This window comes from Neomonachus schauinslandi, chromosome 3 (genome assembly GCF_002201575.2).
Source record: "Neomonachus schauinslandi chromosome 3, ASM220157v2, whole genome shotgun sequence".
Taxonomy (NCBI): Eukaryota; Metazoa; Chordata; class Mammalia; order Carnivora; family Phocidae; genus Neomonachus; species Neomonachus schauinslandi.
In genome coordinates, this window is record NC_058405.1 from 151,021,328 (window position 1) to 151,047,758 (window position 26,431).

The window sequence follows — 26,431 nt, forward strand, 5'->3', positions numbered from 1 at the left end:
TAGCATAAATGCTAAGAATTATCTTAGTAAATACCAAAATATCAAACTCGCCTTCTAAGTTTTATTCATTCTTCTTTGTTATTGGTCAGATGTCTGGATTATATGTTAAAGAATGGCCTTCAAAGTTAACTTTGTGTAAAAACTTTTGTAGGTGTCACAGTGAAGAAGGACCTACCTATCCAATATGGCTAATGCTGACATTCTGTACTAATGTTGTCATTTCTAGGGTTATTGAGTGAGATCTCAGAGGAATTCAGAAGTAAGGAGAACAAGATTGCTCTGTACTTTTTGAGAGCACCAGAATGCCTTAAAGTCATGAAAAGCTTCTGGGAGAACAGGCCTAACTTTACCCTGATTATATTTATTATATCTAGGAAAAGAGGTAGATTGGACAAGCATTAGCCAGAAATGGAAATGGAAACTCAGACAAAGGAGAATAACACAGGGCAATAGTGAGAGGTAAGCTCTGAGGATGTCCTGGTCAAAGGTATTTATCCTGATTTGAGGGTAGGGGTGTAGTCATTTGCATCTTAGCTTGATACCTTAGACAACTGAAAAAATATATCTTCTATTCAGGCTCATTCATTATGACTGGACTTCTCAGAGAATTCAACTCTAAGAAGAGAATGCATTGGTCAGGGGACCCAAGTCCTCCAGGTAATGCTTTCTCATTGCAAATAAATACACAGATATTGAATTTGGTTAATTTGAGTTCACTGCTGAACAACAGCTTACTCTTGGTGTGTTGAAAATTTAGATTTCTAAGTCTACAAGTCCAAATGCTTTTATAATGAATTTAGTCAATATCCAATTCCTGCCCTGTCCTGTCTGAGTTGTCTATCTCCACTGAATCACTATGTCCATGATGTGCTGCCATTGTTGGTTCTCTACCCTAGACTAAGCTTATTTTTCTGCCCCCAATTTCCAACCACTTCCCAAAGCTCACCAGGAACTGTGCTCCATAATCAGCAAACTCCCCCTTATCTTCAGAAGTTTTGTGGAAATTCTCATCTCTCTTCTTACATCCGGAAGTACTAGCTTTCTCCTAGAATACCACACCCCTTGAGTCTTCTCACAAAGAGGCCATATGCTCTCCCCTCTTCTGTATCTTAGGACTCAGAGATGGGGGTGGGTGCTGACCTTCTTGGTACTTATTATTATTTTCAGGTTACTGGATCACCTCTTCCCTTAAGCCTTATCACTGATTTCCATACATTGTTATGCTTGGAGTTTGGCTCACAAGTTAGATTTCTTTTGATTACATTTGAGTTCAAACTAAAAGTCGAAGCAATTTCCAAATGGACAACTAACAAGCTATGGCCCATGAAATAAGTAACAGTGTTTAGAAATACAATTTTTCTGAGAGATTTTTAGTTTCACAGATATTTAAAAATATTTTTAGTTGATTATATTTGTACACAGTCTCCAATCATCAAGATGAGAGAACTGAATTTTTAATGTGCTTGATAATGTGGGTTCATATATTTGAAGCAGATCAGACTCATTAAAAAAAAGCAGCAATCAAAGTGCTCTGGATATTTCATTTTTTTGGAAACTTCTTGAATTCTATTTATTAGTTTTGTGGAAAACAGTGTGTCTTGAAATTACGCAGAACATTCGGACATATCCCACTCTTCCAGTTTCTCACATTCGGGCCATACTAATACCACTTTTCCTGGGAATGGAAATAACATGCTTGAGGTAAAAAGGTAAGTTAAGGTGGAGAAATATGTCCCTTTCATGAGTGATATCTAGATGTTTGAGTTCATCTAGCTTTTCCTCTTCTCCTCCTGTGCTAAACAAAACAACAAAAACTGATCATCAAGGAAAGACAACTCTTTTCCTTGATGATCAGTTTTTGTTGTAAGCATTTATTTTGACCTTGATGCTCTGACTCTTCAAGGTGTGTGAGCGTATATGTGTGTGTGTGTGTGTGTGCGCGTGCTTATTGATGATATATAAACATTAGCTTTTCTGAGTGGAAATAATGTTTTCATAACAGACATAAATTCTTATATACCACATTCCTGTTATTTTTGCTTGATACCTTCCCATCACTATAATCACCCATTACACAGGTTTCTTTTAAATAATGAATATGTAGGTCTTTCATACATATATCCTGGGATATAAATGACTAATTTTAAAGATCAAGTAGAAAAGAAACATAAGTGATATCGTGATCTTGCCGTTCTGTCATATCTTATGTCCTCCTACTAAATTTCTATTTGAATCTCATGTTTTAATAATCTGGTGGTCATGTTTTTTTAAAGTGATCAAGCTATACTATACATAAAATTATGTCGACTGGAGGAAAACTGAAAAGTTAGTCATGTGAAAATTTAGACACATCAGTGTGCTGAAGACTTGTAAATGGTAGGTGCTCAATGAATACTTTTTTATAGATGAATCAAAAAGTCAGCCAGAATATCTTACAACAAGTTGTTATATGTCTTGAGTAGGAGAAAAATAAACCTTTTGTAATTGTATGAGTTCACAAATGACAATATTTGTACAAAAACTCTGAATATATATCGTATGGACACACCATATGTTAAATTTCCCATAAATAAATTTTCAATTGTCAGACCAAAAATAAAATAATAACAACAGCTAGCTTACTAGTTTCTTGCTAATATCGTCTATAATGTCTTTTAATTCAATCTTTAACCCTAAGGAAGTAGGCTTATTATATCCACTGAACAGATGAAGAAACTGAGGCTCAGAAAGGTCAATTAATTGGCTCACGGTTAAATAATCAAAAGCATGGCCAGTGTTTAAACTCAACCCTGTCCGATTTTTAGCGGTCCTAACCATTAAACTCTCCGCCACACCTTTATGGAAGAGAAAAGTAGATGAGTAATACCTCAAAGTGAACAATCTGTTTCAGAAAGGAGCATTTCAAACAGGAAAAAGTGCACATAAATGATGCAGAATGCATTTATGAACTGGGGCATAAACACAAAGTTTTCCAGAGTCTACCAGGGCCCAAGGCAACTCTTCAGTAGAAAACCTTCATCTGTATTGCAAATACTATTTCTGTGTTTATCTATAACCATGAACATAACATAATATTACAGATGACTGGCTACATGATTTTATGGGGAAAACAATGAAAGCACAGAAGTTCAAGAGAGCAGGAAAAATTGTGAGTTAGAGTTCATAGAAAGCTTTATGAATTTTGCAGCACTCTAATGTAAATCCCAGAGGGGAAAATACTTGAATTGAGACACTTTCCCTGAGACATCTTGAGAAAATCTTGACATCTTAATTCATTTCTCGAGCTTAAATATTCTAGGCTAGCCTGGTGGCACGGTAATAGTCTGGGCAAACATTTTTATTTATTTCACTGTTGATACCAATATTTGCGCTACATGCTGCTGCCTGCATTTGCTACTATTTCTTTCTTTCCTACAGATCAAATTATTGGCCTAGACATAACATGCTTTCCGGGGAAGTGTTCCTTGTGTTCACGAGCGAATGGAAAAAGCTCCCATTTTAAATGCAGATTTTTTTCCACATGACTGAATTAATTCATGTTATAAATATGATTTGTAACTGCTGGATATTCATGTCGATACATATATAGCGGAAGAGCAATCGAGGCAAATAGTAGATAAATCAAGCAAGTGCTATATTTGCATGGGTGGGTGGTCAACGTGCCAAAATGCTGCGTCCAGTTCTGGGTCAACCGCTTAGCTTTTCGGAGCTACCATTTTACTTCCCTTAGTATTTGTAACCCTGTTTTATTGGATTGACCTGAGAGCAAATAAGGTAATGTGAATAGATCTTTGTAAACCTAGAGAGTATTGCACACACCTTTTCTATTAATGTAGGATTACTTGGCAGCAAACACTTCTCTTTGGTTTCTCTTGTCTATGTGGGGAAATAGAAAACAGAACAGCAAAACTTAAGAATCAAACAAGATAGTGCTTGTAGGATGCTTGTGAGATACAGACAAATCAAAGAGAGGAGTAACTCTTTGGAGCATTTCACAGCAATGTAGATGTCGCGGTGAAACATTTTTGAGTCTGAAACTCTCAAGGGGTTAACCTCTAAGGTGCAGAGTGGGTCCCAAAGTCTCTAAGAATGTTAGATAGTGACACTTCTCCCCTGGTCCCATACCATTCACACTTTGCTGGGTTCTGGAATTAGCGATGATGTTTTGAACCTCAGCTCTATCACATACTCCCTTTTTAGTTAATCGCCCTGAACCTCCATTTCTCACCTGTCAAATGCATATAATATCTCCCTCACATTTCTGTCGCCAAGACTGAAGGAGACAGGCCTTTGTCAATTGCAAAGGCCTCCACAGAGAACAAGTTATTATGACAATTCACTTAGACTAGATACCCTTTCAAGATGTCAGTTTCCTCTCAGTGTGAACAACTGAAGAATAATAATAGGATGTATGGAATTTGGTTTAAATGTATATTTCTGGTTTCTTTCTTTCTTTTTTTAGACCTGAGCTTAATATTTAAATTATTGCCTAAAGGTAAGGGAGGGGTTTCTAAAGAGAAAATTTCCTAAAAAAATTAAGCCTCCCTCAATGTTACAGGCAATGGTGAATGGCCACAGTGTGATGCACAATAAGAAGACACAGACTCCATGCATGCCTGTACCTAGACTCAGAGCTGGGGAGACCCTGGTTCCCTCCCAAGGCTGTGGAGATGACTCAGGGCTAACTTTTCTCATTAACTGCTAATAAAAGCAGGGGAAATTTCTTTTCCCCATATAGATACTATAATTTAACATATTCTTTATCTTTATTCAAGCTTTCTGACTGTTCTTCTAATCCAGCTCCCTGTTAAACCTGTAGATACATGAGGAAGATAAGCTGAACACACTCCGCCTCCTAGCCATTTCCCTTAGGACTCTGTGTTATTTTTTTCTAACTCGGAAATATACATAAATATAACTCATTATTTAATCTGCCACAGAAAGACTATCATTGATTTACACATATTCTAATGCGATGCTCTAGAATCTTATAAAAATTGTTATAAAAAATCCCCAGCCATGTGAAAAGCCTGGGCATATTTTATAAAAATCACTATTGAAGATAATATCCATTCTATGTCTCCCAGCTATAAGAAGATCTGTGCCAAATATTTCTTTTGAGAACTGAACATTAGAGAAATTATGTGTTTGGTTTCTGAACTAATTATTTATTCTTTTTTTATCAGGCGATGGAAACCTAAGTTCCATTTTGGCAGAGCCCTAGAATGAGGAGTTCACCTTTGTAAAGCCCAGTGGAGTGCATATAGCAGGGACTCTAAATATTTTCTGAATGAATTGATTTGATCATATTTTCTCTTTTTACACTGGTTACAAGGAAGCTCAGGGCTAAATGCAGTAACTATAATAGTCCATGTTGCTGATATATTTATTTTCCTCTACAGTTCTGCCTTATGCTTTCACTTTCTCTTTAAACGATCTCATTGAATATATTTTAATTATAAGCCGCTACAAATCCTTTCGGAAACTGGTGCAAAATGTCATAAAAGAAAACTCATTTTATTTTCTAGGTGATAAAAGACAAAATTGTTTAAATTCATGGTTTGTTTTGTTTTTCGTGTGTGTGTTTATGTGTATGTGTATATTTTTTTACATCTAACAATTTATAAAATTAAGTACATTTTCACTGGAAAAATACACAGCTACTTTTCTTGAAGCATGATCAGACTTTTAGGCAGAAAAGCAATACAATCAGAAAATACACACACCAGATGAAGAAAAACAAAATGGTTGAACTTCATTTTTTCATTCTAAGACATGAGGGGAAATTTTTTAAAAAAGAAAATGTTGCAGATTTCAAGAGGTATAAAACATTTGCTATTTATAAAATATGCTATTTATAAAAACTTCCAGAAGGAAAGTTTAATATTAGCATTTTGAAACAATGGAAATCCCTGAAAGCTTCAGTTCTGTGGGTTTTATAAAATGTTGTTCTCTGAGCCTTTCTGCAAGTAAAGAGAAAGACCTAAATGTAAGCCCAAGTCTTAGACTGATGAAGGGAGAATGACATTAAGTAGCCTGTTTAGCTTATCAGACAGAGATCCTGTCACTCTGCCTTGAAACAGAGATCCAAAGCTCTTGACTCAGGACTCACTACTGCCTTGGGTCTCATTAAAGAAGAGAGGGCAGAATAGAGACCCAAGTCAAGCACAACCAGAAAGTAATGCTGGCTGGGATGATCTGGCAAATTCTTTGGCTTCCTAGAGTCTGTTTCAGGTCCATCTTGGACTTCATAGCTCTGCACAAGTTCGGTCACCCTGTAGTTGACCTCCTCTTAGCCTTGTTGGGGGCATGGCTCTCTTTGTATTTGTTTTTTTGTGAATTGGCCCTTGCCCGTCCTTACTGCAGTCTCTATTTTGTAAATGATATTAAATATGAGACACAGCATACTTATTTTTAGATTTAGGTTCTCTTTATATTATTTTTCATTTTTGTAATCAGTAATGTGTGGTTTTTGTACTAACATCGTTAAGGTAGGCTTAAACAGGAAAAATAGGGGTGTTGCTAAAGGTTTTTAACCTCTAGTATTAACAACATCTAAGAAAAAAACGAGTGTGTTAAGATCTGTACTTCCCTCCAGTGGGAGCGTCCATCGATGTTTGTCTAACAAGGGAAGTGACTGTGACATTAAATGAACTTGTGAGCAGATAGCAAACTTCTAGGAATGTGAATCACACAGTTTTTGTTTTCCCTCCTTGGAGAGTTTTGAAAACGTGAAACAAAAATTAAGAGGACAGTGACATACTGAGTCTCCATTTGGTTCCTTTTATTTTTCCAAAGTTTGTATCCCAAAATTTATGAAACTGCAAATATTATCGAAAGCCTGGAAATGTTGAGGGATGTGGCTATTATTTATATATTGTCTAATGAGGGGTATACATTGTATTTTTAATAAGATTACCGTTGAAGATAAAGACATCTAAATTAACTTCCATGGGAGTTTTAAAGTATGTAATCAATGCTTAATTAGAAATTGCAGGCTTCAATTGACATTATCTTTGTTCCTGTCTTAAATTTGGATTTCAACAAACATGTATTTTTAAACTTTACTTTTATCTTAAAAGTTTTTCTATGGAATTTACTAGATAAATCTGATGTCAAGCTAGCAGACCTTGGACAACACTGAGGGTCTGAACAGTTTTCATTTGCATGGATATAAAAACACATTTTCTTTCCTTCTCATGTTCAATAAAGGGGTAAGAGAGGAAATAATGCCAACTAAAAGCATTGACATTGAAGGTCAGAAATTATCTCTTTGAAATCAAATTCAAATATGAATTCTTTGGAACAAAAATTTAACTCCCAAACTCTTTGAAAGTGGGCAATCTGTAAATAGGTAATATGAATGACAATGACAGAGTGGTAAACTCCAATATGATATGTAATGTACAGTTTTATAAACTCACATATATTTGCATATTGATGCTAATCAACTTGAAAAGCTTTTTGTTTCAGGGAGAAGCTTGATTTTCCTATGAGTTCAATGACGAATATTTCAATAGAGAAGTTATTCATATAATGTTACATTTTTGAAGATTTTTTCCCAAGTGAATTAGTTTGCAAAACAAGTATAAAGGTATTTTAAGCACAGTTAGTTACTCTTTATATGAAAGGGAAATCCTTGTGAAATCTTCAAACACTTTAGGCTACAGTAAAATTAAATATGCCAGGTAGTGGCTTACAGTACCTTCAAGATACAGCTATTGTTTATAACAAAATATAGAATTTAAATTTGATTTCATTTAACATTTAAAATGTATATTATTAGTTTCAGACCTTGATTTTTCATGATCTTTTATCACTTTAATACTTTCCTGTGGATCAGCATATTTCAAAGTGCATTCTTGGGAATCCTAGTACCGCAAAAGTGCTGCAAAGGCATGTGTTATTTATCAAATAAGTTTGATAAAAGCTATATACTATAAGGAATCACTCAAAATTATTTTAGGTGTGATAATAACGTAATTTTATTTAAAAAGGGTTGATCTTTTAGAGTTGCAGGCTAAAATATTTATGAATAAAATGATGCAATTTCTGGGATTTCTTTCCACATACTTTGAAAATGCTGAAAGAGGATGCAGTTGGAGATGGGGCTAGGTTAGTCATGGGTTGATGTTACTGCATTTGAGTGATGAATACATGGGGTTCATTATACTACCCAGCCGACATCTGTGTGTATTTTGTATCTATTAGAACAAAAATTAAAAAAATAAATAAATAAAAGATGCATATCTCTTAAAGATTTTATAGTGCACACCAGAGCTATGAGGTGTTCTGGGTAAGAAAGTCATTTGTTTATCTGGGCTTCTCCCAAACTTATTGATCATGGACTGTTCTTTTCTAGGAACACCTGCTAATAGCTCTCCTGGACATTTGGGAACAGCTATACAATAGTAGAACTAATGTTTTTCCATGTATCATTGTCCATGATACTTCCAGGCTTCTAGCACATGAATAGTTTTGTTTACATGTTGAAAACCATTAAGATAAAAATGAAAAATTAAAAAAAAATTTTTTGTTATTTCTAAATTCTAACAGGTGTGAGGTATCCATAGTATAACATCTGATTAACTTTTTTCAATTTCATTGAGAGTAATTTTGTATATAAATATGATGTCAGAAATACTGTTAAAATACAATTTCAGAAAAAAATGAACGATAATACATATTTTGAAAGATAAGAGCATTTCTTGATTGACTATTGGCCATAAATTTAGTTAGAGCTGTTTAATAGTTGAGTGAAAAGCTCTTTAAAACACAAAACTCCAAATATCATTATCAACATCAATAATTTTACTTTATATTTTTAATCCTAAGTTTTTATAAAATTTAATACTTTGTTAAAATCCTATTTGCATACCCATAAATTATTTCTCACCCTGGAAAAATTATATTAGATAGAAATAATTCTCAAAATAATATTCTATAATAGCTAAATAAAATTTATATTTTATATAAATGCTTGATAATTCTGCATGTCAGAAGCTACATTGTACTTTTAAAATAATAATTTACTTAAATATAAATTATATTTATTAAAATAATAATAAGTTAATATTTTAAAAGTAAGTTACAGATAGCTTTTTAACTTTGCATTTAAAGAGAGATAGCCTGTATTATTTATAGCTGTCCTTTCTAGTTATTTTAGAGACTAGCAAAATTTTTTATCGTTGACTTTAATGAAAATTCAAACAAGAATGTTTGCATTCATTACAATATACTGCCAAAAACTACATTAATTTCCACTGATGCCCATTAATTTGATAAATGTTTTGTCATTTGTACCATTTGCACTGTCAAAACAAGTTAGTTATATCTTACTGACATTTTTGACAATTGCTTTAACTCTGGCAAAAAAAAAAAAAAGGCATTTTATTTGCTTCAAAAAAATTCACTATTGTCTATTGAAAGTTTGAACCAAGCAAGAGAAGATTAGTACATGTCAGAAGTCTTGCAAGATTCAAATTAGGATCAATGGTAAGAAAAAAATGATTCCCCCAGGACTCTTTTATAGAAGTGCTCATATTCTATTGTAGAAAATATTATAATATACCTGCATAATCCGTTCTTGCATAATGCCCATCTTCAGATTTAGTAGTTGTAGTTGTGTTATCTGTGTTAAAAAAAATTAACAACGAAGATTGATTAATTGCTTCCTAAACATCAAATGTCAAATTTATATTATTCTTCTAATAGTATCTTCACTGTGATTAAGGAAATTTTATAACTATAGTTCTAAGCTACCTTTATGCAAAGACACATTTACATCAATTTGCTTGAGAGCAAATAATAAAATGGTATCAGCTTTCTAGAGTTTGGGGCAAAGAGAAGGTTCACAATTATAACTGAGATAAGGTGGGTAAAGGAATAACAAGTCAAAACCCAAGAAAATGTTTGTTTCTGAATAAGAAACAAAATAAAACATTCTCGTACATCCTGTTTTAAAAAATGTACTTGAGGGACGCCTGGGTGGCTCAGTTGGTTAAGCAACTGCCTTCGGCTCAGGTCATGATCCTGGAGTCCTGGGATCGAGTCCCATATTGGGCTCCCTGCTGGCAGGGAGTCTGCTTCTCCCTCTGACCCTCCCCCCTCTCATGCTCTCTCTCTCTCATTCTCTCAAATAAATAAATAAAAATATTTAAAAAAAATGTACTTGAAATATTTCTATTGATTCAATACATAAAAATGGTGTCATTTGTTTTTAATTTCAAGGTTTTCTAATAAATCCTCAGATTCTTTGCTAAAGACGATTTTGACTTTTTTTTTTTTTCCCTGTGCAAGGAGAATGTCTGCTGAATATTGGCTTCTGTGTTTACGGCATTGTGAAGATACAGTCCCGTTATATAGAAAAAGATACAGACTGTTGCTCATAGGCTCTCAAACTCCTATAATCACCATAAATGCTACAGTAGACTTTAGTATCCATTATAAATCAGAACTGTCTTCCGGAAAGGAAATAGCTTGCCTAATAAGGAGTTATCTTCACTTTTCATTTCTACACTAAGACTAAAAACATTCTTTGAAATGAATTTTGGTATGAACATTACCTTGACATCGACCCAACGACATGACTTCAATTTTCTCCTGTTTCTGACATGATGCTTCTTTGATTTGACATGCATTATCATAAGATTTCCCATCAGAAGCACAGAGGGGATTGAAGTTGGTTTGAGAACAGTCGATGTTGCACACACACCTAAAGGAAGAGAGAAATAAAAATGGGTGAAGGGGTTTAATTGTATGGTGATGGGTAGTAACGAGACTTATGATGGTGATCACTTTGAAGTGCATACAAATATCAATTTATAATGTCATGTGCCTGAAACTTGTATAATGTCATATACCAATTTACCTCAATCAAAAAAAAAGTAACATTAATAGTGTTGCTATCACATTATACATTAAACACAGAGTGGAAGAATTGCTAGATTGGCAACATACAAGTCCACAAAACTGAATTGTATCCTTCCAGGGAAGTTCCTTCATTTTCCTACCAGAGATGAAAAGAAGCACAGAACTAATTGAAAATAATTCAAAAGATTGATAAATGGATAAAAAAAATAAAAAGGGGAAACGCAGAAAATAATCATCAGTAAATCTCTGCCATTGGAACTTTTGAAACGTGTACATAAACTTCCATGCTGATGTTGGCAGAATTTGAATAGGCTGAGGTAGCCATGAAAGTCTGCTTTACAATTTCCTCAAATGAGATCTTACTGTGTTACTTTATTCTCAGGATATTTGAATGGTGAGAGCGTGAGGAAAATGATTCAGAGGACATTTGCAAGAAAGTAAGCCAGGAGATTATTTGGAGTGTAATCAGGAGTTATATTTCTTCAGCTACATGAAGATGCACAAGACATGTGCTAAGCGGGAATCTTTGGTGGTCCTTAACTTTTGTGGGGGGGGCAGCGCAAAACCCTTTGAGAATCAAATGAAAGGTATGGCTCTCTCTTCAGAAATACTCATACTCACACAAAACAACTTTTTTGCATAAAATTTCAGAGTATTTGTGGGCCGCTTGATGCCTGTCCCATGGATCCCTTTCCCAGATATACGCTATTTTTTCTAATTCTAGTTTTAAGTAATAAATACAAGTTGATTACCACTCATGGTTTTTTTTTTTTTTAAAGATTTTATTTATTTATTTGACAGAAAGACAGCGAGAGAGGGAACACAAGCAGGGGGAGTGGGAGAAGGAGAAGCAGGCTTCCTACTGAGCAGGGAGCCCGATGCGGGGCTCGATCCCAGGACCCCGGGATCACGACCTGAGCCGAAGGCAGACGCTTAACGACTGAGCCACCCAGGCGCCCCACCACTCATGATTTTAATACTTTTCTATAATATACATACAAATTTGAATTAATGAGAATTAGGTTGCCTGAATTAGAAGAATGAGATATTTTCAAGCAAACTTTATATGACTTTTCCTATGTTATCATTCTCTGTAGACAAAGTACACTGTTTCACTCAGAATATTTTTATATGTGTGTAAATATGTTATTGCCTTAGAATATAAACTCATATTTTAGATTTCTATTAATTAATTTTCTATTAATATTTACATTATTTTTCTAAATGGATTATATGCTTCCCAAAGTGGTGAAGCACACATTTTACTTCTGTAGATCTTACTTAGAGCTGGGCATATAATATAATGATTACAATAACAACTAGCTTACTACATGCTGGGTTCTTAACATGCATTGCTTTATTTAATCTTTACAACAGCCATTTTATAGACCAACGATAGCGCAATTATAAGGTCAGAGAGCTAGTAAATTGTGGAACAAGGGCCACCTACGGGTGTGTTAAAGCAACATATAACCCCTTTCCTCTCACCATAGGCTGTGTATTAGAATTTCCTGGAAAACTTTTAAATATACTGATTCACAAGCAGGTTTCTGGCCCTAATAACTCTGGGGGTAGAGCCTAGGATTCTACCTTTTTAGGCAGTCAGACTGGCACCAGATTCACTTCCTGGGAATCAGTGCTTGATCCATTTGCTGATTAAGTGAGAGAGGGTTTGTCTACACAACAGTGCTTCTCGGAGTGTAGTCCTTAGACCATCTGTATCAGAATTACCTAGATCTCTGTTAAAAGTACTGGCAGAAATTGTGCCAATGCACTTAATTTTTTTTTTTTTTTTGGTCAGAGAATTGCTTTAGGAACACTTGGTTATTTTTACTTTCGCATGCTTAGGAACAAATAGCTAGGACAGATGGTTACCATCTCCAAATGCATAAGTCATTGAGGAGTGGTGTTCCTACCTCGGTCGCGATGTAGCTACTGAGATCACAACATTGTTACCTGGCCTGATTCTTGGCATCTGAGAGATCTGAGATTGAGAGCTGCCTACATGTTCAAGACTTTTTGGTCCGTTCTCAAAAAAAAAAAAAAAAAAAAAAGACTTTTTGGTTCTTTTCACCGTGCATTTGGGGAAGTTACTTTGTAGATGAGCCTTGTTTTCCTTAACAATCTGTAGTAAATAAAGAGGTGAGGAGACGGACATTGTGTGTTTTTTAAAAGTTGGTTCTAATTGCCTTCATGCCAGTTTACTATTGTTGTGTTAGACTCTGGGGACTATCTCCTTGAAAGACACCAGCATAATTATCTGTTACTAACAGCAGAACAGACAGAAAGTCATATTTTCTCATCTATCTAAAAAGTAAATTATATAGGGTACAAGGGTATCTTCAAATTATTTTTAGTATCTGAGTTTATTAAACCTAATTAGTTCAAAAACCATGCAGGATTCCAGGACCATAGTCTGACACTCTATCGGTAGTCGCTAAATTATCTTTGTATTCCCCGCACCACCCAATACCTTCCATACACTCATCATTCAGTAACTGCATGTAGTAGATAAATAAATGAAATGAATAAATATAGTGACATGATCTTATATTCTTAAAAAAAGATGAAACTAATATAAATCATCATTACTATATTGTCATAAAAACAGAGTAGCTAACTAATTTTCTTGGCAGATATTAAGTGTTCTCACTGAGATCAGATAATGACAATAATAATAGTAGCTTACTTAATGATAGTGCTATATGCTTTATATGCCATTACTCCTTTCATCCTTCTATCTCGGTGAGGTGGCTACTATTACTATCTCTATCTTACAGATGAGAAAATTGAAGCTTAGAGAAGTCACATAGCTTTTATGGGGAAGAACCTAATTTCCAATATAGGCAGTTTGATGCTGTTCTACATACTGTTCCGTACAGTGAAAAACAAGGCAAACCCAAATTCCTATTATGAACTAATTAAAGGAATACCTTGGATGACTAGACTTGAAAAAATAAGACTATGTCTACTCTTAGAGTATTTATCGTGATGTTATGAATCTAAGTCATAATGCCTCTTAGTCTCTGTCTTCCCAAACAAGTGATCCAGACTTTTTAGGATCATAGGGATATATCAGTGAATATTCATTTGAAGGCATTCTGAACTAATACCCGGGAATTAGAACAAATAACAAATTGATATGAATTAAGTTAATCTGACTACTTAAGACATCAATTGTTTAGACTATTTTATCCTTAACAAAATTCTACATAATGTTGTTTCTACTTTTTTACAAAAATACAGGTTTTACACACACATACACACACATGCACACACACACACAAACTCTCCAACTGACTCTAAGTTTTAGCACCAAATCTTAGCACCAAGTCACTCCTTCAAAACTTTTAAAGAGCCTGGAATTTTTGAAAGTTCAGATTCATGGGGCAGAGAGATTTTGCATGTTGACACGAGTACACGAATTTGTGTGTGTGTGTGTGTGAAGAATGGGCTCTGTGGTGGCATTTACTGCATTCTTAATGTGCCTGTTTATTAGTTCATACCTTCACTTTCTGCAACCTTCTTAAAGGCTATCTGTCTTTTTTACCTTTGAATTTCTGGAACCTAGTAGAGGGCATCATAGCAAGTCATCAATAAATGGTTACTGAATGAATTACTGAAAGAAAGGCAGGATAGACTTGGACGAAGTTAAAGAGATTAGTTCTTGTCTGGACATTAACACATAGGAGAAAGAACCAGTGATATGTTCATATAAACTCTCACTTAACTCTGTGCTACTTGGCACTTGAAGAAGGCCACCTGCCTCCTTTAATTTGTGTCCCACAGACAGAGGAGACAGAGCACTAGCCCTTAGCGACCTCAATGACATCAGAATACAGTTGTGAAAGGGACATGTTTCACCATGCAGCTCACTACTTATATTTTGTGGTATTTGGGCGCAGTTTTTAAGAACCAGTATAATTTAAACATGGTAGTGACTTGTCAGTTTATTGCTGTTTCAAACCATTGAAAAATACAAGGCTCCAATAACAAGGTGACAGAATTATCATATACTGTAATGGTGAAATTGCAGGTCACTCTGTGCTTTAGCAGCTTATGTAAATTAATCCAGGGGTTTTCTTTTTACAGAAATGAAAGGCAGATATTTCTGAAAACAGAAACTATCCCTTCTTCACTGCTTTTGGCAAATAATTGCATTATTATGCATTCTGAGAGGAGTAACTAGTTAATTACAGCATGTCACAAGTATTTTATGTGAGCCAAGGATTTGTAAGCCTGAGGACTGCATGGATGCCTTTAAGGGTCTGTGTGTGTGTGTTTTCTTTCCTCTTCTTCTTTTTCCCAACCTATCTCAGTCTTTTGACATTTTGACACTGCGATTACATAGATCTCTTTTCTTCTAGGCTACAGAGAAAAAGAACCAGCCCTACTTGAAAATAATAATTTTAGGGTTTGTATGTGGAAATACTACCCTCTGAAATCCTTCAAAGAAAGTTAACATTGACTGAAAACCTTAGTTCTCTGAATTGTAAGAAAGAAGAGAAGCATCCAATAATTTAAAAAGACCACTTGATGGAGTAAAGAACTGAAATTATAGGAAGTGAAAGGTGGTGTCTACGATGGCCCACATGCATTTATAAGTATCTCATGAATATTTTGGGGGCTTTACATTACCTTAGTTCCCTGCCTCTCTCGAAATGGCTCCTCCGAAGGTGTTCAGCAATGAGTTACGGAAACCTTTCCCTTACATTTAGGAATGCCTCATTGTCCTCCAGAGTGTGAGGATGCAAAAGCTGCCAGGTAGCAAATTACTTATTCATGTGTCTGGTGGGTGGCTGCCCTCAAATTTCACTAGATTTTGTCTCATCTATTAAACATGTCTATCACTTGTTCCTTTCCCAAGGTCCTTGACTTGCCCATTCCAAATTTTGTCCATACAACATCCCTAATCAGTTTTAAAGTACCCAATTGTACTGCAGTGAGGATGGCTTTCTGGGTTGTTTTGAACCTTGACTGGTTTCTTTCCCTTGAGCCCGGCTGTCTCTGGGGCTATTATGCAGACCCTTTCTAGCCTGGCCAGAAAATGAGGTCAGGGCCACTGTCTGTGCTCTCCATCAGGACTGTAATGGATGAGCTGCATTATATTAATAACAGTGAAAACAGTGTGTATTTTTCATTCAAGACTCTTGTGATACTTTAAGCCCATTTACTCATTAACTCTCATGTAACTCCTTTTGATGGAACTTGATTATAATTATTTTATCTGTAAAGAAACTACAATTCAGGAATGACTGGGTTGTGAGGGAAAAAATGAAATAAGAGATGTGACAATCCACTGAAAACAAAAAACCTATAGAGTGTGGAAAAGCATTGACTGGGAGGTAATACTAGTAAGTCTGCTATATTGTTACTCAGGCGATATATGTGAGCTTGTTTATTTCTTTGTTTTTGTTTTTAAATTTGAGAAGGGCAATCCTTTTAGCTTTGAAATCTAGGATGATGGAATAATGCCCTTCTCCAGACATATTACCAAGGACTACAGTGAGGCTTTCCAAGGGGGACGAGAGTTATCTTGTACATGGAAAAAACTTAGTTGCCATTAATATCTATCTCTTTATAAGGAGGTAAAGTATAGAAGTTGGTCTATTAGATGGAAGCTCTTGGGACTATTGAGAAAAAGCCAAGGGCAACAAATAGCCAGTCAATGGATGTCTGAATGAAGAAAAATGAAGCTGAGAGACCCTTCCCCGGGGTGGTGTCAGAACTTTCAAAAACAGAATTGCCTATTGAACAAGTGCAACAATTCCTGGGTAAAAGACTGATGGCCATGTATCAGAATGATGTCTAATACAATAAAGGTAGATGAGGAATGGGACTAGAGCCTGGAATTTGGTATCAGATAGACCTGTGTTTAATGGAGGCTTGATCAGTTACTATATGGCATTGAACTAGTTACTTAACTTCCCTGAGCCTGCGAAAATGGAGCTACTAACTCAAGATTGTGGGGATTAAATGGAATGAAGCACATAAATTGCTTAATAAAGTTTCTGAGAAGTTGTAATTACCCAATAATTATTGGTCATCATAATTTTTGGCTTAGTGGTTTCTAATCTTGGATGCAAAGAAAAATTTTCTGTGGAATAGTTCGACCTTGGGCAGCAACGCAGAGATTTCCACTTAGGAGGTCTCGTGTGAGGCTGCAGTAACTAACTGGAGTTGTCAAAAATACTGCAGGGGATTCTGATGTGCAGATGTGGTGAGCTGCAATTACAGAAAATGCTCTTTCTCACCCTCTAAGACTAAGAGACTTTCTAATTTAGTGTATGTTACATCCATGTGAGAAATTCTGATGCGTTGGGTCTGAGGTAGGACTCAAGCAAAATTTTCAGCAAGTTCCTTGGCTCTTTCTAAGGCAGATAGCTTGCATAGCCTATTGAGAAACCTCAAATATTTTGGCTTGAAAACATCCTTTTTTCTCTCCCCTTCATTCCAACAGAAGGAATTTAATATTCTCATTTAATGTACATGATTCAGTGACCTGCGGGAAAAGGTTTTCCTCCATGTGCTATAGGTGACAGGTATGTGGTGTCAGATGACAGGGACAGGTGCCTACATGCACTGATACAAAACCATCATTGTTGGAGCCGTTAGCAGAAGTGATTCACCAAGTAAAACCAAGGTAGAGTGGTGGGAAAGGACGTGAAGCTATGGAGGGGCTCCCCTGTGCCAGGCGCTTAGCTCCAACTTCCACAATACTGCCAGGTTCTAATGCTTATGAGATAGGGAGGAAAAGGAGGAAACTGAACTATGTCTGAAGGTGAGAGGGATTTAACAGATCTGGGATGGAGCACATGAAGTGGGGAAATGTGCGGAGGCAGACCCTAACACGGAGCTGGGGAGCTGCAAATAGATCAGTCTGATTGGAATGAACTCTTCTCAACCAAAGTGGCAGGATACAGCACTCTAGACAGATTGTAAAGGGGCTCAATTCCACCTAAGGAGTGTGGCCTTTATCTTCTGCACAATGAAGAGTCCCGAAAGCTTTTTGAGCACAGGGTGATAAGAAGGTCAACATGATGGAAGGGGTGTTTTAGGGAGATTACACTTGCAGGGGAGTGCAGGCGGAGGGACTAATCACCAGGCTATTGCTGTAAACTTGGGGGCTAGATAGGAAAACTCAGGGCAGCGGTGTTCACTCCAATGAAGAAAAGGAAGAATCCATGGCGCTTAGTGGCTCCATACTTAAGGTGTATTATAACGAGGTACTAAGGCACAAATGTCACCACCATGCCCTTCCTGCTCTACCCTTTCCTGCTTTTTTCCTGATTTGTGTTGTGGTCCAAAGAGGAAACTGATGCGAGGGGCAGCCGGGCAGCTGTGTGTGGGACTCAGGAAGGCATGATTTCCTGGTAGGGAGAGTTTTCTTTCTTTGCTGTTGGGACAGGGGCAAACAGAGTTCCATCGTGATAGCTGTATCATGTCAGCACCCTTATCTGCAGTTTAAGGAGAATGATTCTTTGTAGTACTGTGTACCCTGCCTGATTCCAGGACTGGTTTAAGATGACTGCAACAAAACTGGCAGCAGGTACTATTAATGCCTGCTGCCTCGGAGAGCAAACGAGGCTCCCTCCAAGGCAGCAAGTGACCCCATGCCCCTCTTCCATGTAGACAATACGGTTGAAGCAGGGTTTGACTGGAGCTCCCTTTTCATGTATCATGCTTGCATTTTTCTCAGGATTATTTTTTCCTTCTTGAAGTAGCTGCATTTACATCTTAAAATAATCAAAGTAAACAATTCTTCTTACTCATATACATTTTTAAAAGCATCCTGAAGCAAAAATCCCTCATTAGCATTATGTGTACGCTCTTGCTCATTAAGCTGGAAAACATATTCAATAACCAAGGGTGACTCTGCGATTACTAAGAAGTGCGGTCTCTCTCTGATTGGATGGCTCTTACTACACAGCGAAGTCAGAAAGCATGAAAACCCCAGAATAAAAACTTGGAAGTTAAAACAATACAATGAACTCGACATTTGAATAAGGAGATGTACTGAATTCCCACTCGCTCCTTTCCGTCAGGATCCTGTTGCATGTTCTGGCACTTTCCTTCAGGCCCAGCTGCAGGATTCCTACTTTGCAAACTGGCCATCCGGTAGGCTTTCGACCGACCAAAGACTTTCAAGAATAAATATGTATGAACATCATTACAGTCTAGATTTTCCACAAAACTACAATTTAATATCATACCCTTGGATTTCATCCATGAGATATAAAAAAAGTAGATGAATACTAGCTCTGCATTGTGATAAAACTGCTAGCTTGAAAATATTGTTCAATACATTGTTCAGGTGGTTTTCATGATAATGGTTTCAGGTCCTGGCCTGAACTCATTCCATTCATAATTAAAATTTGCATTACATGATCTCCCTTATGCTTATGTCATCCTTTATTTTTCATTTATTAGTCTAAGGGTCAATATAATTTAAATTTGTTTTTAAAATAACATTAAATATACATTATAACATGCTATCAAAAATTTCATCATGTGAATAATGAAAAAATATAATAAAAATATTCACGGGGGGGGGTGCATGGGTGGCTCAGTTGGTTAAACGTCTGCCTTTGGCTCAGGTCATGTACCTGGGGTCCTGGGATGGAGCCCTGAGTCCAGCGCCTTGCTCAGTGGGGAGTCTGCTTCTCCCTCTCTTTTTGCCCCTCCACCCAGCCCATGCTCTCTCTCTCTCAAATAAACAAACAAACAAACAAACAAACAAACAAATAAATAAATAAAATCTTTAAAAAAAATTCATGGGGATGCTATGTTGTAACCCTACGAAGGGAAGGTGGGAAATATGACTGAGGAAGGAGGATGCCCTAACCTTATCTGTAATGTTATGGTTCTTAAGAAACAACTAAAAGTAAATATGCTAAAATGTTTGTATTTGTTAAAACTAGGTGGTGAATGTCCAAGTGTTATATTATTTTTGATAATTTCAAAATAAAAATAAAAATATGAGATTAGACATTTTGCTTAAAATGATTAAATTACCAAGCTTGGTAGATATTTTTTTTTCACTGATTTGATCTGGATAATTTATTTCTAAATTATTTAAACAAAATTTAAAAATATATATGTATATGTATGGAGAAATCCCAGTGGAATAAAATCACATTTCTTTGTAAATAACTACTTAAAATTGATCTTCTGTCCGTATAAAAATGACTTTCAAGAAGAGTTTATGATACGAAGAGACTCATCTCTGTGTTTCTTCCTCTCTCCTCATCTTACTTGCTCGCCCACTGAAATGTGAAACTCGTGAACACATGGTGGCATTTTCGTTAACGGGCCCAAGCCAGCATTCTTCATTGACTTCCTGCTGCATTGCCGGTGAGTTTTGATTGCTCCAAAGCAGGGCTGTATGGCAGTGCTGTTGGCCAGGAATAGTCATGAGCTATTCTGAAACCCTTGGGATGAAGGACTCTCAGTTAGAAATGTTTGAACATTTTGCCTTGAAATAAGAATACTGTAGTTTCTCAAAAACATTAAGCTTAAAAGGTAAGAAGGGGAAGGAGGTATGCCTGCCTCCCTGTGGCCAGCTCCTGGGGAAGGTCCTGTTGTTGAAGGTGTTGGGAGGGCTGCAGCCATCGCTGCTGTTCTTTGTTCATTTGTTTTCTTTGCCCTCTTAGGCACATTCATTTTCATTTATCACACATCTCATTTAATTCAGTCTAATCCCCTCAGTGCAGTTGAGCACCCACTTGGTGCGAGGTACGGGGCTAAACATCAGAGACGCCAAGATGGCTCGGGTGATCCCTACTGGCAGCAGAGATCACAACTAAAGGAGAAAAACAAATATCTGTACAACGGTGTCATCAGAGCGAGACTTTGTGGGAGTGAACAGCAATGTTTTGAGAGCACTGAGGAGGAATAATGACTTCTACCTAGAGGCTCTAGGAAGGTTTCATAGAGAATGTGACTCTTGAACTGGAAGTTTAAGGGGGAGTAGAATTTCCACAGATAGTTTCCATGATGACTCGTAGCCAGAGGACTTTGAAATCCATTACTCCACTGAGGATACCTCCCTAACAACTCATTTCTCATTCTCGTCCCTCAGCAGATGCCTCTCTTATGTGTTCATGTATACAGTAAGTGATACATCGAAACATTTTTCTCCTTCCCTAAAACTCTTACGTCACGTTCCATGTCGGAAATGACGGCATATGTGTCCTCTTTGGGCCCCAGAGCCACAGAGGCTTCTGGAAGTCAAGCCAGGCCATTGAAAGAACCCCACTCAGGAGTCAGGGCTCTGGGGTCTGGTTTGGATGATATCATTCTCCACCTGCTGGACCTCTGGCTGCAGGATACTGAAGGACAAGCTGACCCAGTAAGATGATGTCCAGGGTGGTCAGCTCTAAAATTCTGACACTTTGTTTCCTGATACTCATATTATTAATTATTTCCATTTATCTAGCACATCCTTGCCTTCCAATCATCCTACAGTCTTTGCTGCTGCTTCTCTGCTAAAGCCTCTATTAAATGAGTTTGACATTCATCAGAATGCTTCCTTCCTAGGGCGGATGCTTCTGCTACTGGGTTGTTCGCTCTTTCATCATCTATAGCCTTACCCACTTGCCCTCTGACCTGTCCGGCGTTACACGTCTCTGCAGCTGAGCGGGAAGAATATGGACTCATGAATTGTGTAATAAGGGCCTCAGCCCACTGTTTGTATCTAATAAATGATGAATAAATAATAGACTTGAATTAAAATCTTAATTCTGCAAGTTGACACATCTGTAAAAGGTGGAAAATAACTTCTGGCTCATAATAACACCTACCCCAAAAGGTTTTTCTGAGAGTATAAATCAGGAAGAATGGAAGCAACTTCATGGGATATTTGGTGCATAGCAGGTTCTATCGCTTCCCTTGCTCACAGAGAGTTCATTCTTCCTTTTGTATTAAATTAGTCTAGTCCTTGCCAGGCTGGCGACCAAACGACAATATTTTCCCACATACCCTTAATTGATCAACTGCAGATAAGCTTTGACCCAATGTGGATGAAAGAACCACTTGCCATCCATATTTATCTAAAATCTATAAATTAAGGTTTTTTTCCTGCCATATTTGGAAGTACAAAAAGATTAACATCTCTCTCTCTCTCTCTCTTTTTTGTTTTTTTTGGTTAAAAAAGAAAGAAGCTATCAATAGATAGCATTTCTAATGTATTCTATTTTATTTTATTATTTTATTTTATCTTGGGGGGGTGGGGGCAGGAGTGGCAGAGAGAGAGAGAGAGAGAGAGAGAGAATCTTAAGCAGGCTCCGCGCTTAGGGTGGAGCCTGACACAGGGCTCGATCTCATGACCCTGAGATCATGACCTAAGCCGAAATCAAGAATCAGGCACTTAACTGAGACACCCAGGCACCCCTAATGTATTCTATTTTAAAGATGAGGTATTTGGCATTGTCCTCTCGATTTTAATATCTTTAAATTTTGTGTAACTTTCAAAAAGTAGAAACCTATTTACCTGAATCATTTTAAACTTACTTATCTGAGTTACCAGAAATATTATAAATTCTTGTAAAAGTTTAGAATATCATTATACTGAATAATGCTAAAAATAAGTTAGTTTCACTCCTACCTTTTTTTTAGCCCTTGTTATCTCTGTCCTCTTCTTCCTTCCCTTTCTCTCTTTACTACTTGCTCTCTCTCTAAAGTGTACAGTCTAAGTTCTTAGGAAAACACTTCCTGCCACTGATGGAGCTTACCATGTAACAGAGAAGCTTACTGTTCAGAACATGGAAAGGTTCAAAATTTCTGCTAATAATGTAGAAAAACATTTTTAAAATATGCTTTCTATTAAGATGATGTAAATGCATTGTATTTATTTGCGGAGACAAAATAAATGAAATGAAAGAGAAATGAATCTACTTGCTTTTAAACACAGTAGAAACAAACTCAATTTATAGATTTCAGATAAATATACAGAGCAACATGCAAAAGTCACATTGAATTCTTCTCCTCTCATTCATTTTTTCATGCTAGAGTTATTTGCTAATGGTGCTATTCTTTTTACTCTAATTAAAATGTCTGCATTTCTGTTCTTAAGCATGGCTGTGCAAAATGGTCCTGCTCTTGATTTCATCTCGGAAGGCTTTTTTTTTTTTTTTTAAGATTTTTATTTATTTATTTGTCAGAGAGAGAGAATAGCGAGAGCAGGAACACAAGCAGGGGGAGTGGGAGAGGGAGAAGCAGGCTCCCCACTGAGCAGGGAGCCCCATGCGGGGCTCGATCCCAGGACCCTGGGATCATGACCTGAGCTGAAGGCAGATGCTTAACGACTGAGCCACCCAGGTGTCCCTCGGGAGGCTTTTTAAGCTGCGTAATCAAATGTGAACTTTCTTTTAGTAATAGCGAATGGCCACTACAGGAACACGATTTATTTTTTAAAAGAGGATTTTGAATTACTTCTAAGAGGAGATTGTTTTAATGAAACCAATAAGCTATTGACTATAACAAACACGAGAATTATCATAAGTAATTACTTGAAACTTGGAAATTGATTCATTATTTTAACTTTGTTGTGACTATTATATATAGTATATATTAGGGATTTGATTTATCCTTACCCATGCTATCCTATCCATTTCATAAATTGTCAATCTTCTATCTTAAGTAAGTTATATTACAATCTCTTTGAATTAAAAACAATACTTATTATTATCATATATTATCTTTTATTTTCTTCAAAATAAGTACCTTTAAGTGCCATACTGTAAATGAGCATATCATAAAGCATAAATAAGTCCTATTTAAATAAATCAGCTTATAGTTGATTATAATTTAAAATCATTGAATACATGTATTCTACACCTTTTTCACTTACAAATGATCTACCGAGGTTTGACGGTTGTCAGGCAGGCAGACTTGGGGCTTGCTGAGATCATTATCAGGTACATATCAAGGCACCAATGGGACCAATGCCAACAATCCATACAGGATGCTCTCATTATTCATCCAGATGTTGTATCAGTCAGGGGTCCCTTCAACATGAGCTGGAGTTCAAGCTTATATTTTCCTTGATGAAATGTTAGCCCTAAATAAATAAACTGTTCTGAACTCTAGTTTGGGATTTTTCTAATATGAAAAAAAAACAACACTTTTTAAATGCGAAGTTCTAATCAAGGTAACATAATATAATTAAAAATACACAAAACTTCTAGAAAGAAATGGGATGACTTTAGCTTTGTATTTATACTCCTAGATCAGAGAGTAACTTGGATCACAAGAAATTCAAAATACTGTACTGAGAAAAATTATCAGTAAATAAATTGGAATACCAAGGTATAGAAAATTAGTAAGAGTATATAGAAATTAAAAATAATCTTTTCTGGAACATAGATAAAAAATTAGGGACTAATCCAGAATTAGGACATTATAATGCTCAGAATCAAAACAGCTAAGGATATGTATGCACATACTCTATACTATAAGTCACCAGGGAAATGAAAGGGCCTCTCAATCGCTCTATTTCTCCTCTGCCTCCCTTGAGTTGGTTCACAGCACAGCCCAGGCGATGCTTTTAAAATGTAAATAGGATCAAATCATTTCCTTGCTCAAAACCCAGCAAAGCCTCCCCATCAACCTTAGAATAAAATCTATGGTTCTTACTATGGTTGATGAGGCCCTGCATAATCTGGCCCTTGGCTACCTCTCCAATTTCATCTCTTGTCCATCTTTCCCACCTTTTCCCTGCTCCAACCACACTGGATTTTTACTGCTTCCCGAACACACCATATATACTTCTGCTACAGGATATTTCACTTGCTCTTCCCTCTGCCTGGCATGTTCTAAATAATGTACTAAGGACTTCTTTACAGAGAAGTCCTCCTCAACTACCCTATCTAAATCAGCACACTTCCATCTCCGAATCCTGACATTATATTGCATATTTAAATTGCCTGTTTTCTCCACTTCAGTGTGTACTATGTGTAAAAAGCGACTTTGTTTTGTCTACTGCTGTTTTTTTTTTCAGGCCTAGAACAATATCTGACACATAATAGGCACTCAATAAATATTTGTTAAATAAATGAATAAATAAATAAATATACTTCTGACTTTAAAATATGCTTATATTTTAGTCACCTAGACAAAGTTTTGATTTGAATTATATGATTAATTAGATCGATGCATATTATTTTGCTTCAATTATCAGGAAAAGTATTTCTGATTCTTATATACAATAAATATTTATTAATTTCTGTTAAAGTTGTGCAGTAAATATTTGCTAAATAAATGGAGTGCCACCATGTACAAGTTATTAGACAATGGTACTTATAAAAAAAAAGAGAAGGCCAACTCTGCCTATTAGTTGGATTGAGTTGTTTTTAACATGTTTGATAGATTTCATGTCCCAAGAATCAGTCTCCAGTAAGGGTAAAGGTCCCCACAGTTTGACAGCCTTAGGCTTCATGCAGTGCATACAATTAGACTTTTCATTATCTATGTACATTTTTGGCAGTGAAATCCATATTATATAATTTCAATCTTTTTTTTTTAATTGCAATGCTTAAAATGGTGTGGACTCCCCATCTGTTAGAATCTTCTTATTCTGAACAAAAACTCAAATCAACCCTCTTTCTTTTAATGATTATTTAATTTGTACCAACCTTTGTTATTACTATCCTTAACATCACCTCTTCTTTAAAGTATGAGTCAGCGTTTACTGCAGTGGTAGAGAATGATTGAAGGCTACTGTCTGCCATAAGCCTTTGCCAATCAAGCAGTTTCTTCATCCTTAAGTGATTCAATTTATTTGTCTAATTTAAGTAATTTGGTCATTTGATCATTCTGATCTGAATTCCAATTATACTTATATCAACAGATCTATTTCATTTTAAAGATGCAGCAGTAACCACTGAAAACTGAATAAACCTGGGCCTGTACTGGTTAAAAGTGCTCTCTGTAGGTTCAAAAATTTAGATAGAACAAGGAGACAAATATTTATCCATGTATTGCTTATATTACATGCAACTATTACTAAATCAGGAGGCATGTTAAATACTGCATAAATATCTTGGAGTGAAAGACTTTGCATTTTCACAAACTTTTTTTTAATTTTACCTATGGTTTCTGGAGACTACTATTTATAGGGTCTACTCTGCAGTAAATGTGGGTAACCAACAAGCAAATGCAACAAGCAATACCTCCTTTTGCTTAGCAAGATTTCTTAGGCAACAGCAATGATCTACTTTTCAGATACATATGTTGTGCCCAGGCAGCCAGCACGTGGCTAGGGTGGTTTTTAGGGAATACTAGGGATTGGACTATATGTTACTATATAAAGTCATATTTACAAAGATGATTTAAAAAGTTAAATCTAAAAATTGTAACTGTGACTTGTTGGAATATTATTGTTGACAGAGGGACATTAGGATGTATGAATAGCATTCTGGAGGTTGTCGTTAAACTTTTCTTGCCAGGCTAGTCAGGACTAAAAACTGGTTACAGGGTTTTAGATATTAATTCTGAAGGTGATCCATTTGGCTACATATTCTGCAACATGTGTGTCCCTTTGAAAGAATTTATGATTAAA

General features: G+C 36.1%; 1 protein-coding gene across 1 annotated transcript in view; it reads right to left on the reverse strand.

Moving 5' to 3' along the window:
• The window catches only part of TMEFF2 (transmembrane protein with EGF like and two follistatin like domains 2), a 223,298-nt gene that overhangs the window by 37,235 nt on the left and 159,632 nt on the right, over nucleotides 1–26,431 (reverse strand). Inside the window, exons 6-7 of the mRNA XM_021703066.1 lie at nucleotides 10,566–10,714; nucleotides 9,572–9,631 (exon numbers count right to left, since the gene is read on the reverse strand). Coding sequence (XP_021558741.1) covers nucleotides 9,572–9,631; nucleotides 10,566–10,714 — 209 coding nt within the window. The remainder of the gene's footprint in view (nucleotides 1–9,571; nucleotides 9,632–10,565; nucleotides 10,715–26,431) is intronic.